A 17,665-nucleotide genomic window follows, 5' to 3' on the forward strand; every position below is an offset into this window, starting at 1 on the left:
GAGTAAGTAGTTTAGGTCGGCTTAATGTCCAAAATAACATTCTTTTCTTAGAAAATTTGTATCTCTCAGATTACTTGGAGTTTCGGGCTAAATAATAGCTCATTAAAAAGCTAAAATTATGCTCTAAAGAATGGTGTAGGTCTCATGGTGAGTTGCAGCCTTTAAGGAGGTGAAAGAATATTTTTAATGTGACTGGTGCAAAATTAGACTTCCTCTTATTAGGCTTCTTCATTATAGGCTCATGATGTTATCCATGTCATCATGTCATATGCAGCATTGTCATCATGTAGTCTTCCATCCTCATCTAGTCCTTCACCAAGAGTGGTCTTCTTCATCATCCATTAAGATCACTGGAGGTAAGACATGTCATCTAGCACCCTAGAGAATTTTCCATTTCGGCCACTGCCATATTGACATCAATGACAACCTAGATTAACAATCTCCCCCTTTGTCATTGATGGAAATATTCCAACTTTTCCTCCCCCTTTGACATCAATGGCAAATGGGGTGCCGATAGACTCCCCCTGTCATGCTGCTCCCTCTGTCATGTTGCTCCCCCTGTCATGCTGCTTCTTTGCTTGATTTCTTTAATGTGATGCAAGAGCAATGACCCCCATCTTTTGGCGAAGGTGTTCAAATGCTTCTCGTGGAAGAGGTTTTGTAAAGATATCTGCAATTTGCTCTTTTGTATTGATGTATTCCAACTTGATGTTTTGTTCAACAACCTGTTCACAGAGGAAGTGATATTTGATTGGAATATGTTTGGTCTTTGAGTGCATTACTGGATTCTTTGAGAGACTGATGGCACTAGTGTTGTCACAATAGATGGTGATTGGTTGTTTAGTTTCTATGTTGACATCCTTCAAAGCTTCCTTCATCCATAGTATCTGTGTACAACAATCTGCAGCAGCTATATATTCAGCTTCAGCTGTGGAAAGAGATATAGATGATTGCTTTTTGCTGAGCCAAGATACTAGACAATCTCCCATGAAGAATGCATTTCCGCTGGTACTTTTTCGATCGTCCACGCTTCCAGCCCAATCAACATTGGTGTAAGATGTCACTGTAAGGGTTGTGCTTTTGGAATACCAAAGACCAAAATCAGGAGTTTCTTTCAAGTATCTGAGAATTCTTTTCAAAGCCAATAAATGGGATTGTTTAGGAGCTTATTGAAATCTTCCCACCATTCCTACTGCTTGCATAATGTTGAGTCTTGTAACAATTAAGTATAGGAGAGCTCCAATTATTGACTTGTAAAGAGTTGCATCTATCGAGGAGGATTCATCATCTTTGCTCAACTTGTAGTCTGTGGCCATCAGTGTGCTCATTCGTGCACAGTCTTCCATCCCATATCTTTTAAGCATGTCTTTAAGATATTTTGCTTGAGATATGGACATGCCTAATGTGGTTTGAGATACTTAGTCCAAGGAAGTAAGATAACTCAGCAATCATCAACATTTCGAACTCTTTTGACATATTTAAAGCAAACTCATGGCTCATCTCATCATCATTGCTAGCAAAAATCAGATCATCAACATAAACAAGAGTGACTAGTAATTTTCCTTGTCCATCTTCATGTAGTTATTACTTCCTGCCACCCCCTTTTTAAAGCCTTGTTGTTGTAGATAGTGATACAATCTTGCATACCAAGCTCTAGGAGCTTGTTTCAACCCATATAATGCCTTTTTCAACTTACATACAAAGTCTTTTCCTTCTTCTAGATCAAACCCTTTTGGTTGCTCCATGTAGACTTTTTCCTTGAGTTCCCCATTCAGAAATGTTGATTTTACGTCCATTTGATAGATTTTGAATCCTTTTAAGCAAGCAAATGCCAAAAACATCCTTATAGCTTCTATACGAGCTACCGATGCAAAGGTTTCTTCAAAGTCGATTCCTTCAATTTGTGAATAACCTTTACAAACAAGTCTTGCCTTATTTCTAATGATTTGTCCATCTTCATTCATTTTGTTTTTGAACACCCACTTGGTTCCAATTATATTTTTATCTTTTGGATGAGGTACCAGCTCCCATGTCTCATTCTTCTCGATTTGAGACATTTCTTCTTCCATGGCTTCCACCCAATGAGGATCCTTGCTTGAGTAAAAGTTTTTGGTTCTATCATAGATAAGAGAGCAACATCATCTTTCCTTGGTGTACTTGTCATCCTTCTTCGGGTTTGTATTCCCTCATCTACATTGCCAATAATCTGCTCTTCTAGATGATGTTTTTGAAGGAATTTCACTTTTGAAGGAGTTTGAGATGGTTCTTTTTGTTTTTCTTGATCTTTTTTCTCTTTTTCAAGTTCTTCTTCGTTTTCTTCAATGAAGGGGTCAACTTCATGATCTTCAATTTCCTTTTCTGGAAGGGCTTCATCGATCTTCACATCAATGCTTTCCACTATTTTCCGTAGTCGATTATTGTAGCATTTGTAAGCTTTGCTCCTAGTAGAATATCCAAGGAATATTCCTTCATCAACCCGAGAATCAAATTTTCCTAGTGAGTCATCATTAATCTTTATGAGGCATTTGCTTTCAAAAATTTTGAAGTATTTTACTAAAGTAGGTCTTCCTTTCCATAATTCATAAGGATTCTTCTCATTATTTGGTCTTAGTTGAGTTCGATTCAAGGTATAAACTATTGTCCCGACTGCTTCTCTCCAAAATTTTGGCTGCAAGTCAGCTGCTAGTAACATTGTCCTTGCCATTTCTTGAATGGTTCGGTTTCTTCTTTCAACTACCCCATTTTGCTTGGGTGTTCTAGCAGTAGAGAGTTCTCTTTCGATTCCATGTACTTTACAGAATTCATCAAATTCTTTTGATGTGAATTCTCCCCCTCTATCCATTCTAAGACATTTAATCTTAGAATCCTTTTCATTTTCTACAAGAGCTTTAAGATTCTTAAAACATTCAAATGCTTCAGATTTATATTTTATGAAATATACCCACATCATTCTAGTATAGTCATCAACAAATAAAGCAAAGTACCTTTCACCTTGGAGCGCTGGAGTTCTAGTTGGCCCACATAAATCTGCATGAATGATCTCTAGAGGTTTTGATGTTGAGAACTCCTTAGTCTTGTGGTTGGTTCTAGTTTGCTTACCATGTTGACATGGGCCACATACAGCTTGATCTGGTTTGAACATCTTTGGAATGTCCCTTACTACATTAATTTTGCTAATATTGATCAAGTTATCAAAACTTATATGCCCCAATCGCTTGTGCCATAACCAACTTTCATCTGTTTGACTCAAGTAACATTTATCTTCGTGGATTTTGCTCAAGATGTAAACGTTATCTGGTGTTCTTACTCCTTTAGCCACAAGTTCTCCTGAGGATGAGTTTCTTATTTCACAATCTTTGGTGCTAAAGACAACATTATGTCCTTGGTCACAAATTTGGCTAACACTCAAGAGATTGTGTTTGAGTCCTTCTACCAGCAAAGCATTTTGAGCCTTTCCTTTTCCATTAACAAGGGCAACGGTCCCTTTTCCAGTGATTTTAGCAGATCCACTTCCAAAGGATACACTTCCATCCTTATTGTTCAATGAGACAAACTTCTTTTTGTCACCTGTCATATGTCTTGAGCACCCACTATCCACAAACCAATGGTTTTCATCACTATGAGCACATAGAGCTAGGCCACATTTATCCGTATTGAGATTCTCCCTTCTTGCTTCTCTTCTTTTGAGTGGACAATTTTGTTCGTTATGTCCATAATCATTACATAATGAGCAAATTGGATCAAACTTGGTCAAAGGATCAAAGGAGTTATAAGTATTGATTTGTGCTTGCTCTTTCAGACCACGTGGTTTATTTGTTTGATCCTTTAATCTTGGTGCTTCATTCTTACAAGCCATGCAATGTTTAGCTTGATGACCAAAATTTTCACAATAATAACAATACCCAAAAAAGATTGTTTGTTACCTGTTGTAATAGCCATGACTTGAATCAACATTCTTCCTTGGAGTTACTCTTTCTTCATTCTTTGGATTTAAGATGGGCCTTTGATGAGATGACTTTTCTTCTTTCGGATTGCTAGAAAGTATGTCGGCATAGCTTCTTGCATTATCCTTAGTACTTGATGATTCTCCTTTAAAACCAATCCCTAATTTGTCATATTGAGGTTTTTGAGCATTAAGGATATTGTCAAATGTTTGAGAGCTTTGCCAACTCTTTTTGGCTTGCTCCAATTCCTTCCTTAGAGATACTATTTCAGCTTCACGAATTTCTTCCTTTTCTTTTAGCTTATTTTTCAAGAGGTCTTCCCTTCTTTTTGCTTCCTCCTTTTCTACCTTCAAAGAAATGATCTTAATTCGTAATTTCTCATTTTCTTCAATGGCACTCATTAACAATTCATCTACATTTCCTTCTAGTCCTTAATCATCATCATTTGTGAATGCCATGAACAATACTTCTTGGCTTCCAGCATAGTCATTTTCTTCATCTGATTCATCATTACCTCCTTTGTGATGAGGGAAATTTTTAATTGATTTCTTCTTGATGATTACAAATTCATCTTCATCAGACTCATCTTGCTTAGAGTAGAAATTCTTCTTATCAAAACCTTTCTTTTTGTATACCATCTTTTTAGAATCTTCCCCATTGTCACTATCATGTTTACGAGGACATTTTGTAGCATAGTGACCTATTCTTCCACAATTGAAACAAATAAGAGGGTACTTACCTTTTAGCTTGGATCCCTTCTTGAGCCTTCGTACAAATTGTGCTAATTCGATTTCAACATCGAAGTCATCACTGTTGGTATTCCATCCTTTTCTTCCTCTTGTTGATTTTGAAGCTTTGAATGCTGCTTCTTTGGAATTTTGGATTCCTTTCCTCATTTCATAGGCAGTGAGAATTCCATGAAGTTCATCCATCTTGAGGGTGTCTAGATCCTTCATTTCTTCTATAGCACTCACTTTGGAGTCAAATCTGTCAGGAAGAGATCTCAGAATTTTTTGAACAACTATACTTTCTTCAACTTTTTCTCCTAACCCTTTAAGGGAGTTGACAACTTCAGTCACACAAAGAAGGTATGATGCAATATCTTCTTCGTCATCCATTTTAAGACTTTTGAATTGTCTTCTATGAGTTTGAAGCTTTGCCTTTTTAACTTTAGAATCCCCATCATATAAGGCAATCAGCTTGTCCCATACTTCTTTGGCCAAGTCACAATTCATGACTTTTGTAAATTCAGAGTCAGTGATTCCACTAGTGATGGAATTTAAAGCTTTGGCATTTGCAATGTAAGCTTTCCTTTCATCTTGATCAGTTGGAAGAGTGGAAGGAGCAATGTACCCATTCAAAACAGAATGCCAAACTTCAAGTCCAAGGGACATTAAGTAGTAGGACATTATTTTCTTCCAAAAACCAAAATTTGTGCCATCGAACAAAGGAAGCCTCCCTAACACTTCTTGATTTTTCATTGTGACTAAGAATCCTTCTTCCAACTATTAGGTTGATTATGAAGAAGTTGGCTCTGATACCAATTGTTGGAAATACTGAGAGGGGGGTGAATCAGTATTTCTTTTCAATTGTTATTATGTCCAGTTAGATTCTACACAATTAAAATCAAAGAAATGAAAAATCTTATTATAGAAACAAGAAGGATAAAAATCCTTTTATCAAATGAAAGAGTACAATAAGATGTGAGGGTTCCAACCCTTCAAAAATTTAGGCACCAACCTATTGCCAAGCACCAACTTGGACTTAATGAGGCTCTGACCTCTAGGGCTTCGACCCTATCTTCTCCAAGGCACCAACCTTGTGTTTATGGGCACCTACCCAAAGGACACCAATCCTTCCTTGTTGCTTCAAGTGATATCAATAAGTTGCTCCTCCAATCGAGGTATGTTACTCCAAGGTCCTTTGCTGGAATCTTCATCGTTCAATTCTGCACATGTTCAATTAGCTCCAAAAATTGTGCTTGAATGTCCAATATAAGTCTCCACAAATCCAAGTGATTGTTGGTGCTCCAAGCTTCAACAATCACAATTCCAAATTGTTGTAGGTGGTCCGAGCTTCATAGTTCTGACGTGTTGTAGGTGATTTGAGTTTCACTTATCACAGTTCCGAAGTGTTGTAGGCTAAGTTACCAGAAAACGGATACGGGTACGGGGTTTGAAACGGATACGGCAAATTTTCAAACAATCTGGATACGATACGGCAGGAAACGGCACACACACACACACACACACATATATATATATATTAAAAATAAGAATTTCATATTACCATTCATATTTCAGAATCTAGATTATCATCTATGATCTATCATGATTCATCATCATCAATTCAACATATGCCATAACCATTCAACATTGTCAACATCATTAACGATTATCGATAAAATTTGAATTGTGCCTCAAAGAAAAGCATAATATATTAATACATCCAAAAACAGTAAAACAGGGTTGATGAAACTTCAAGAAAATGGCAAGTAGTTAACTTTTTTTATATAACTTCAAGAACAGGTTTGAGGTTTCTCAATCGGAAACCAAGAGAGTGAATTTACTAACTTGGAAAGAACTTCATCGGGAACAAACACACGTTAATCAAAACTACATGATGGCATAGTATTATAAAAACATCTGCACCAGAACAAATCACTGATTCTCCAGACAGAAAAAGATTTGCTTATTGCCATTAAGGTCCAAAATGAATTATTATTTTTATTTATTCTACAAGACGTTGGAAAGAACTATAAATAGTTCAACCTACCTCACAAAATAAAATATTATTTTTATTTATTCTAACATATGTTGAGAGAATTATAAAAGTATCCTAAATGGGCGAAATAGATCAATAGAGCCTACACAAAACACAACATGAAGAAATTAGATGGACTTGGTGGCCACATCAATGCCCTTGATACTAGATAATGGGGATGGCCCCATCATGAGGTTGACCAAAACGCCATAATATGGACGGCTCTCTCTACAACGCTCAGGTCAACCGCATGGTTAAATCATCTCCTGTAAACCATATCTTCGTGGACCCGAAAACTAAACCTGTATGCGCGTCCTCAAAGACCAGAGTTCAACGAAAAGAGATGTAGCGTTGAAATACATTTTTGCCCCTTCTAAGCTCGATGCATTAATTATATCAAAAAATCCCTTTAGCTGACCACCCATGAAATATCGAGCTCATAACTTGTTTTAACATGGTTCCGTCCAATTTATCATACTCGGCCGCTGCATAAACGATGCGGATTGGCAAGGTGCTTAGCTGTAATGTGAAGGCGGCCCATTAAATTTTCCAGATTACCATTCATTCGGTTTAAGAAGCGATCCCTGATAAAATTTTTGATATACAATAATGGAATATGGCTGCCAGAAAAAATGGATGCGGTATTTGCGGACCTCAAAACAGTTTTTTTTGCTGTAAAACATTTAAAAAATTTCCAAATATGTTTTAGAATTTCAGAAAACGTTTTCAAATTTTTAAAACAGCACGTTTTTCCTTAAAAAACGCCATTTGAAAAAAACGTCCCGTATCCAAAAACAAAAAATGGCACCAAAACATTTTTCTGGCGTTTTTCCGACGTTTCATTCCCGGATCCGTATCTGAAACGGGAAAACATTGTTTCGGGGGTTAGGGTAGCCGTTTCCGGTAACTTAGGTTGTAGGTGATCCGAGCTTCACTAAATCCAAATTGTTGACTGTTCCAAAAAGAAATCTGAGCCTTGATCTGATGTAACTGCGATGAAGTCTGAGGTAAGGATTATACCCAACAGATCTAAGACTAGTCTGAGGCTTCCGCAAGATAGATGTCCAAGATCTCCACAGTACTTATAACAGTCTGAGCCACTTCAAGTGATAATCCTTTGTAGTCCGAGCTCCAAGGGTTAAGTCCGAGTCTCCCAACTGTCACTGCCCACAGGACCAAGTTGGCCTCAAATGATCAAGTCAGCCCCAACTCTTGCAAGGGTTTGACCCCAAAGTCAAAACCCACCTCTTGACTCACATTTATATTGTCATTTGTTAGACCTCATTTGGCATCACATCACACTTAGTCATTCGACCAATAACAAGGAGATCTATTCACACAAATGAAGAAAAGGAAGAGGATTGACTTCTGCGTTGACCAGCTTATTTGAATTTTGTTGACCAGTGTTGACTTGATTTGTTTCTCTCTTGTTTGACCAAGCCATTGACTGAAGTTTGAAGGTCGAATATTCCTTGGTTTATTGACAAAAGATTTGTCTTTGTTTTGGGCCATTGACCAAAGTTTGACCATAGTCAAACTCTGAGATTTGACCGAGCTTTTTGGTGGAAATTGCAGGACCGAATTTCGGCCCTTTGACCAACAACCTCAGGCCGAAATTCGACCCCTAGAAGAACCATCTAGCACATACTCAAGGAATTAAATGAAATCAACATCATGGGTATAACAACCATAAGAATATCAAAGTGGACCATATTTAATGTCAAAGACATCAAACAACTTGACACAAGTATCATCTTCAATTGTCTCACTAGCTTGTGACTATATGCAAGTTGCCAGATATAGGTATGGGAGGGTTATCATAGGTTCCTATTAGGTGCTTCTAACCATGAGGAACAATTCTTAGGCTGACCCTTTCAAATGATGGGTGCAATGCGAAAGGTGATATGGTCAAAGGTTTACTTTATGAAAGGTATCATAACCTTATACTAAGTTGTGTAAAAACGTAATCCATGGGCACCTCTATAGAGGGAGCGCTTAGCTACTTGACTTACCTTCCCTCGCCTTTGTTTTTCCAAGCCCCTACTTTGCCTTTTGATTTGCTTTAATTGGTTTGTTTAAAAAGCTTCATTGATTATCATGTAAAGATGATATAATCCCCCTTTAATGATGGGTGATTCATTGCTTCATCGAGGTCGATATGTTCTTTGAGAGTTCCTTTTACTTTGATAGGCATGAAGTATGCATGGAACTCTACAGGTGAGTGGCTATATAAGTGAGAGTAGAGCTCAAGTTAAATTGGCTTTTGATTTGCTTCACATCCCTTGCCATTTGTTTTCATTTTAACATTTGGCTTATGCTTTTTTCCTTTTTTACAATTGCATCATCCTCGAGTACTTCAACATCTATGATTAGGTATACAAAGAACCAGTAAAACCAATCAAGATATGGGATAATGAAGCAAGGGCAAAATAGTAAGCATTAAGTATGACTACCATGGACATGCTATGATCATCAAAGCCTCTTCTTTGTGCCCCTACTAGACAACGAAAGAAAGAACCCAAGGAAGGTCACATTGGACTGGGAACAAATGATAACCACCAAGGTGAAATAAGAAAACAAATATATAACCCAAGCATCATGATCTATGATCCAATTTCAACCCATGATTCATACTAGAATGTCGAAAGCATTAAATGAAAGCACTTGCATGCAATAACGGTTAGTGTACCTCACGATAGATGACCCCACCTTCATCAGATGAACAGGCTAAACAAATGAATGTATTGACAAAAGAATGGGTGAGAAGCATCTATGGTTGGCTATTTGTGGATCAAGGTAAGGGTTGTTGGCTAGAAAATTGCACCATAGGAGAGAAATTTTCTCTTAGGGTTAGCCATGCATATGAATGGGTAACAAGGAACATCCTCAAATCTAGTAATATGGAAGGTTGTATAGAGTCTAGACCGAAGCGTCATGGAGGCCATAAGGGAAGACGAAATAGCGCTCTCCCCTTCTGCTACAGAGCACAGCGCTCTATGAAGCATTCAATAGTGATATATGTTCATTTCTTTCCCCCTTCTATCAAGGCTAAAATTCAAGAAGCTAAAAGGGAGGCAAGGCTAGAACATCGTTTTATTATAGACGCAAATGTGGAAGCCAAAGTTGGAGGTTGAGTCACAAATATCAGAGTACCACTACCATAAATACGAGATATACGCAGACCGTTAACATCTACTAGTAGCTAAAGACAAGCATGGAGAAGGTGTGAAGCACTTAGAGACACAACAGAAAATCATGTTCTGTATAGATGAGCTTCAAAGGAAAACAAAAAATCTCAATGATAGAATATTAACTATGGCAAAAAGGCTAGTTGATTTGGAGTTCTTAACTTCAGATGAAGAGGAGAGGGTCACCCTTATACAATACACGATGACTCAATGTCGAAGTAAATGGTCTCTCAATTAATTTTTATGTTTCTCTATATCAGCAACAAGGTTGCAAGTTTAGCTATCAACAATAGTAACTCTGTTAGTAGACAGGCAAATAGATTAAAACTATATTATCTAGTCAATTTTGTTTTCAAGTTCAAAAAGTTTATCATGTCCAAAACTCTCCTGCTATTCTAGGGGTCTGGTTTCCCTTATAGTAGATTAGTAGAACTAGACATTTTTGTATATTCTGTAATATCTCAGTAATATAAACCCGGACTAATTAACAAAAGGACAACATATTTTTGGCAAAAAGAAATCATTGATCTTTGATCCCCAATGATGTTTCCCACAATAACAAGATTCTTTTTTGATATTGTTTTTTGTGTGTTGTTGCCTTTCATATTGCCTTGATGATGAGCAAGAATTTATTCAAAACACACCCATAACAAAACCAATCATGCAATGACAAACTAAAAAAAACAATAACAATCTTTTTTTCCACAAATGTATCCATACTAATATAAGATTCTTATTGGCTTTGTGCTTTTAGATAGCTTCTCTTCTCCTATTTTTCCGAGGAAAACATTGTGGGGAAACCCACATGCACTTCCCCGCATTTCATGGAAGGTATCCAATGTAAAGATATCAACACTTGTTGCAATGTTTGACTTGCTGAGAACATCGAGTGAGGCACAAAATGGAGGCACCCAACCTGAGGGATCAACATTGAAACCTCTTACATGAAACTCAAAGCACTCAACCACTAGAGCTACCTTACCAATCTAGATAACTTGTCTTTTAAGTTGCAAAAAACACAGTTAAACCTTCAAAATTCCCCAAATAGTATCATTATATTTTTCAGCACTTGTTGATGTTACAAGTTAATACATTTCACTCATGGGGGAATAAGTTGGCTTGAATACTTCCCAAGTCTAGCAAATACAAGCAACAAAAATCCTTGCAGTAATTGAATTCAGGCATGCATCAAAATCAACTTGTCCTTCAAAAAGAGACGTGGTGTTAAAAAAAATATCAACGCGTTAAATCTGGTTATTGCACATACATTAATATTTGCACGCGGTTGTTCACATTTGTCATATATTGAAACAAATGTATACGCATGTATCACTTGTACGGTCTAGTGACAAGGGGGGTTACATATTATTTCAGTACCTTATGAATTAGTCATGACGATAGATATGTAATGCAAGAAAGATTTGGTGGGTAGACTTTGTAATTGTATAGGGAGACTGGGCTCAAGTAATACTATTGGTGTACATGCACTTAGACTAGCTGTGTTGGTGTACATGCACCTAGATTAGCTCCAGTTAACTTATTGCTTGCATGTGGCACATGTACACATTAACATAAGATAAAGCACACTTAGCTTTAGTTAGCTTTAGTTATTGCATGTACAACTAAGCTTAACTTAGTTGCTTTTATGTATTTATTCTAAAACTAATATTGTAGAATCAATTTTTTATTCTTTTCTCAATTCTTGCTCGCTTCCTTCCTTCTCTTGCAAGCTTGTTTATTGTTTTGCAGATCTAGATCTGTGTATCTCAAAAATCTTACATGGTATCAGAGCACAGGGATTTGTAATCAGTGCACAAGCAATTTTATTTGCAGGTTCAGAAGATTGAAGCAACAACAAAGAATGGAGTCTAAATTGGAGTTTCCACAATCGGCAATTCTCACTCCATATAATTATTTCGAATGGAAGCCAAAGATTCAACTTCATCTCAGAAGTAGAGGCTTATTTCGAATAACCATGGAAACGGAAGTTGAACCAACATCGGCAATGGAGAAAACAAGATATTTCAATCGCATGGACAAGGCCTTCGGCATCCTATGTTTATCTATTTCTCCAGAACTGCTATTTCATGTTGAATCATGTTCAACTCCAAATGAAGTATGGAAAATTTTGGAAGGATTGTTTGGAAAACAGGATGAAATGCAAGGTCACATTCTCGAAAATGAGTTAAACTCATTAGATCCGAGAAACTTTGAGAACATTCAAGATTTTTTCACAAGGTATAAAGCCTTGTTGGTTCAGCTGAAAGGATGCGGGATCGACAAATCCAAGCAAGAAAATCAGTTGATTCTTTCCATTTTATCAAAACTTGGTCCAGAGTATGCAGTATTCGTCTCTACATTCCACACAGTCAGATCTGCAACTGGTGCAGCTTGGAAGATGCCCTCACTGGATTCTTTTATTCAGTGTTTGATGCATGAGCAAGATAAGCTCATCAAAATGGGCACACTTAAAAATTCCAAAGCGCATGCACTTACTGTGCATGCAAAAGGAAAGGCAAATTCCAAAGACCATCAGAAAGGAAAAGGGAAGAAGGATCCTGATTCAAGAACGGGAGGACATCCCAAACCCCCTAATGGATCATCTGGCTCAAAGGAAAGGAAAGGAACGAAAGGGCAATCAATGTGCAATTATTGCCACCGTGGTTTTCATCCTGAATCTGCATGCATGAAGAAGACTATAGATCTTATGGCGCAGACACTCCAGCAACACAATCTTGGAGACCACATTCCTGAGAATGCTAAGAAGAAGTCTGGAGAAAAAGCACCAGATCCAAGAGGTAACGGGCATGCTTTGATTGCTCTTCATTCTGCACCACAAGAATGGATCATCGATTCAGGAGCTTCACATCATATGGCTTCTTCAAAGGAATCCTTTTATTCTCTACATGCATACTCAGGTCCTCCCATTCTCATGGGGGATAATTCTGCAGTTGCAGCAACTGGACAAGGAAGAGTGCAATTCGAAGATGGAAGTTTTGAAAATGTCTTGCATATTCCAAGGCTTTCTGTGAATCTTCTCTCAGTGTATTAGATGACACACACAGGCAGCGGAAGGAAAGTGGAATTTACCCCAGATTCCGTGAGCATTTATGACATGCAAACCAATTTGAAGATTGCATTTGGCAAGGTAAATGATCAATCTCGTCTGTATACATTTTCTGATTTTGTTCCTCAATCAGATTCTATTTTGCTACTTACGCATGCAAATGAAAAAAGTAGGATTTGGCACGAGAGATTTGGGCACTTGAATTTCAGATATATGCAACAGCTTAGTAAGCAAGGGATGGTCAAAGGATTGCCAACCATTGAATTTTCAAATGGTGTTTGTAATGGATGTGCTCTTGGAAAGCATCCACAAGAAAAATTCGAGAAGGGGCATGCATGGAGAGCCTCTTCACCTTTGGAACTTGTACACAGTGATCTCATGGGTCCATTTCCAGTGCTTTCAATGAGCAAAGCAAGATATGTGTTGTCATTTACAGATGATTACACGAGATTCACTTGGGTTTACTTCTTGAAACTCAAGTCTGAAGTTTTTCAACATCTAAAGATTTTCAAAGCGCATGGGGAAAATCAGTCTGGAAAACGCATCAAAATACTCCGCACAGATAATGGGACGGAATATGTCAACAAAGATATCAAGAATCTTTGTGATGAAGCAGGCATACAGTTGCAGCATACAGTTCCTTACACTCCACAGCAAAATGGCGTGGCTGAAAGGAAAAATAGATCTTTGAAAGAGATGGCTAATTGCATGTTGCAAGCAAGATCTCTTCCGTCGAAATTGTGGGCCGAAGCTATTAATTGTGCCTCATACATTCAGAACAGATCTCCTCATAAATCTGTTACTGGAAAAACACCTTTTAAGGCTTGGACTGGCATGCAACCTGAAGTTAGTCATTTCCGCATTTTTGGATCTCGAGCATGGGCCCGCATTCCTCCAGAGAAGAGAAAGGCTTTGGAGCCTCAAAGCAAAGCATGCATGTTTGTTGGATATTCTGATGAAGTCAAAGGGTACAGATTGCTTGATATCCACACTAAAGAGCTCTTTATTGAAAGGAGTGTAAAGTTTGACGAAGATATTTCGCATGCACCAGTAGATGAACTTGTTACCAAATTTTCATCACCACTCATTGATGAGTATGCAGATGAAACTTCAGACCAGCGTTCTGATGAAGATGAGTCTTTTCCTGTGACCCCTGTTAGACCACCAGTTGTTGAACATCGAGATCATACTTCTGCATGTAGTTCGGAAGATTCTCGACCACCTTCAACACAAAAATGGCGCAGCATGAGTGATATCCTTGATGATCCTGCCTCTATCCCTCTGTTTGAGGAAGATCCGCAAGCACTCTTAGCTATGGAGCCATCCATGCCCATGCATGCTTATATGATGCATGGATCTGATCCACAAACTTATGCAGAAGCAAATGGGCATCCTGAATGGGAAGTCGCCATGGATGAGGAATATAACTCTCTCATTGAGAACCAGACTTGGGATTTGGTTCCGCTACCTTCAAATCGCAAACTTGTGAGATGCAAGTGGGTTTACCGGACCAAGAAAGCATCAAATGGCCAAGTTAGTCGATATAAGGCACGATTGGTAGCAAAAGGTTTTCAGCAAGTACATGGTGTTGACTATGATGAGACTTTTGCTCCAGTGGCAAAAATGGATTCCATTCGGCTAGCTCTCTCCATTGCAGCAGCAAGAGGATCGGAGGTGCATCATATGGATGTGAAGAATGCCTTTCTTCATGGTGATCTCGAGGAGGAAATCTACATGGAGCAGCCACCGAGATACATGCAGAATTCACCTCTGGTATGCAAACTAAAGAAGTCTCTCTATGGCCTCAAGCAGGCACCTAGAGCATGGTATGCAAAGATGGATTCTTATTTGTTATCTCAAAATTTTGTACGCTGCAAATCTGATTCCAATGTTTATTTTCTGAAGAAAATTGACTCCTTGTTGATCATAGTACTCTACGTAGATGATCTTTTGATAACGGGTAGTTCAGCTTCTGTCATTACTAACATCAAAACTGCATTGCATAAGCGGTTTTCTATGACAGACATGGGCTTGCTAAATTTCTTCCTTGGACTAGAGATCCATCAGCATGATTCTGGCATTACCATTTCTCAACCAAAATATGCCAGAGATCTTTTGGCACGATTTCACATGAGTGACTGCAAGCCAGCAGCCACACCTTTCTTATCAGGGATAAAGCTTGAGAATGGCAAAGACACACCATTGGTTGATTGCACATTGTATCGCCAGCTTGTGGGAAGTCTTCTTTATCTCACTCACTCCCGTCCTGATCTCTCCTATGCTGTCGAAGCAGTTTCCAGATACATGCAGGAGCCACATGAGTTACACTGGAATGCTGCAAAGCACATCCTTCGATATATCCAGGGGACAATCACCTATGGGATTCATTATGCAGCCAATTGTTCTTTGAATCTCATCGGGTTCACAGATTCAGACTGGGCTGGCGACACCATTGATCGCAAGTCTACTTCCGGTTATGTACTTAGTTTGGGATCCGGCCCAATTTGTTGGTCAAGTAAGAAGCAGGCTGCCATTGCTTTATCATCAGCACAGACCGAGTATAGAGGAGCAGTCAATGCCACTATTCAGGCAATTTGGCTACAACATTTCCTATCTGAGCTTGGGATTAGTGTCCATCATCCAACTGTCATCTGGTGCGATAATCAAAGTACGCTAAAGTTTTGCAGAGATCCAGTGCAGCAGCAGCGTACCAAACACATCGAGATCCACATGCACTTCATTAGAGAACTCATTCATGATGGGATCATCGATCTTCAGTATTGTCCTAGTTCCGAGCAGATTGTTGACATCTTCACCAAGACTTTCACTGAGCAGAAGTTTCGATTCCTGCGAGATCGTCTCGGGGTGAAGGACACGACTGCCTAGCAGTTGTCTTTTCTCTACTTTTGCATTATATTTTGAGGGGGGTTTTCTTCCCACTGGGTTTTCCCTCTTTCCTCCTTTTTATGCATTGTATATGGGTACCTAAAATGGTCGTGTTGCCGGGACTCATTCATTTTGCATCACACTCACCTAAGTTATGCTTAAGGGGGGGTGTTGGTGTACATGCACTTAGACTAGCTGTGTTGGTGTACATGCACCTAGATTAGCTCCAGTTAACTCATTGCTTGCATGTGGCACATGTACACATTAACATAAGATAAAGCACACTTAGCTTTAGTTAGCTTTAGTTATTGCATGTACAACTAAGCTTAACTTAGTTGCTTTTATGTATTTATTCTAAAACTAATATTGTAGAATCAATTTTTTATTCTTTTCTCAATTCTTGCTCGCTTCCTTCCTTCTCTTGCAAGCTTGTTTATTGTTTCGCAGATCTAGATCTGTGTATCTCAAAAATCTTACAAATACAATACTTTTGTCCATTTTGGGCAAGTAAACACTTTTACTGGGTTCAAATAATATAGTTTTTGAATCCCATCTTGGCATTATGATACATATTACGATTTTATCGTTTTCTTTGGGAATCTGAACATGGACCTCGATGTCTCTATGGAATTTGAACATGGGCATCTAACATCGGAAATCCGAGCCTTTAATCAATATATGTCTTATATTTGGCACGTACTCTCTCCTATCTGTGTTGGTGTTGTTGCTCCACATCATTTCTCTTCTCAACTGTCAAATATATATTTAGTTCTTAGCACATGGATATCACACGAAGACAGATAATTATGGAGATGGAGATATAGAGAAGCTAGGACATATAGCAAACATCATCAAAAGTTTGAAAACAAATGCATGGAATAACAGGTCAAGAGGTTGATTCCCACGGAAGAAACAATACCACTTCAAATAAGTTGGGGGGAGGAAATGATGCCGGAGGCCTACCTTGGCTTCGGTGGATTCAAAACCTCCAATGATGTTATCATCAGAGTTTTGCAGGGGAATCTGGACCTCTGCTATCATCAAATAATTGGGCTCGTCCTCTGATGTATGAGTACCCACTATCATTTTCTGCAGGGAGTAGTCCGCCGTGGATGATTGGTGGCGGTCGGGGAGCCACTGAACAGTGAGGGAAGGCCATTCCAGCGCATGAGTTATCACTAGATCGTATAAGAAGGGTGTGTTCTTCTTCCATATGTTGAATTCTTCAACCGGGTCGGCCGCATTTTCGTCTCCCATTGCCATCGCCATGCTTTCCTCTGACTTCTGCTACTTTTCTTCTCTATTCTATTGCACACACCATTACAGTGCCACCATATACCACTTGTTTTCGATTTTGTGCTCTTCGACTGTCTCCCGCCAAAATAACCCCAATGGACTCGTCAGTGGAATCCCTAAGTGGTATCTGCATACTCGACAATTAAAATCAATCAAAACGCGTTTGTGCAAAAGGAAGGGTTTTCTCGCGCCCAAACAAATAATCAATGCTAACTTTTTCCTGACAATTTTTTTTTAAATAAATGATTTTCTAAAATGTTTAACTTAAACAAATAATCAATGCTAACTTTTTCTTAGCCCTTTTTTTTTAAATAAATGATTTTCTAAAATGTTTAATTTAAACAAATAATCAATGCTAACTTTTTCTTGGCGATTTTTTTTTAAATAAATGATTTTCTAAAATGTTTAATTTAGTGAGGGGTTTGTCGAGAAGTTAGTAGTATTTATTGTGAAGCTTCACACAAAAAAGGCCTAATACATCAACCAGAGGAAGGTCTGATAAGTTATCTTTAGCTTCGTGG

At 38.3% G+C, this 17,665-nt stretch overlaps 1 protein-coding gene across 1 annotated transcript in view; it reads right to left on the reverse strand.

The window, feature by feature from the left end:
- Positions 1–17,317, reverse strand: part of LOC149190959 (histone-binding protein MSI1-like) — a 235,767-nt gene extending 218,450 nt beyond the window's left edge. Inside the window, exon 1 of the mRNA XM_089412317.1 lies at positions 16,812–17,317. Within this exon, the coding sequence (XP_089268443.1) occupies positions 16,812–17,117 (306 nt within the window). The 5' untranslated portion in view covers positions 17,118–17,317. The remainder of the gene's footprint in view (positions 1–16,811) is intronic.
- Positions 17,318–17,665: the final 348 nt, after the last annotated feature.

The sequence above is a fragment of the Pinus tabuliformis genome, chromosome 3_1 (assembly GCF_031772625.1).
Source record: "Pinus tabuliformis cultivar Carrire ecotype Pingquan chromosome 3_1, CPIR1, whole genome shotgun sequence".
Classification (NCBI taxonomy): domain Eukaryota; kingdom Viridiplantae; phylum Streptophyta; class Pinopsida; order Pinales; family Pinaceae; genus Pinus; species Pinus tabuliformis.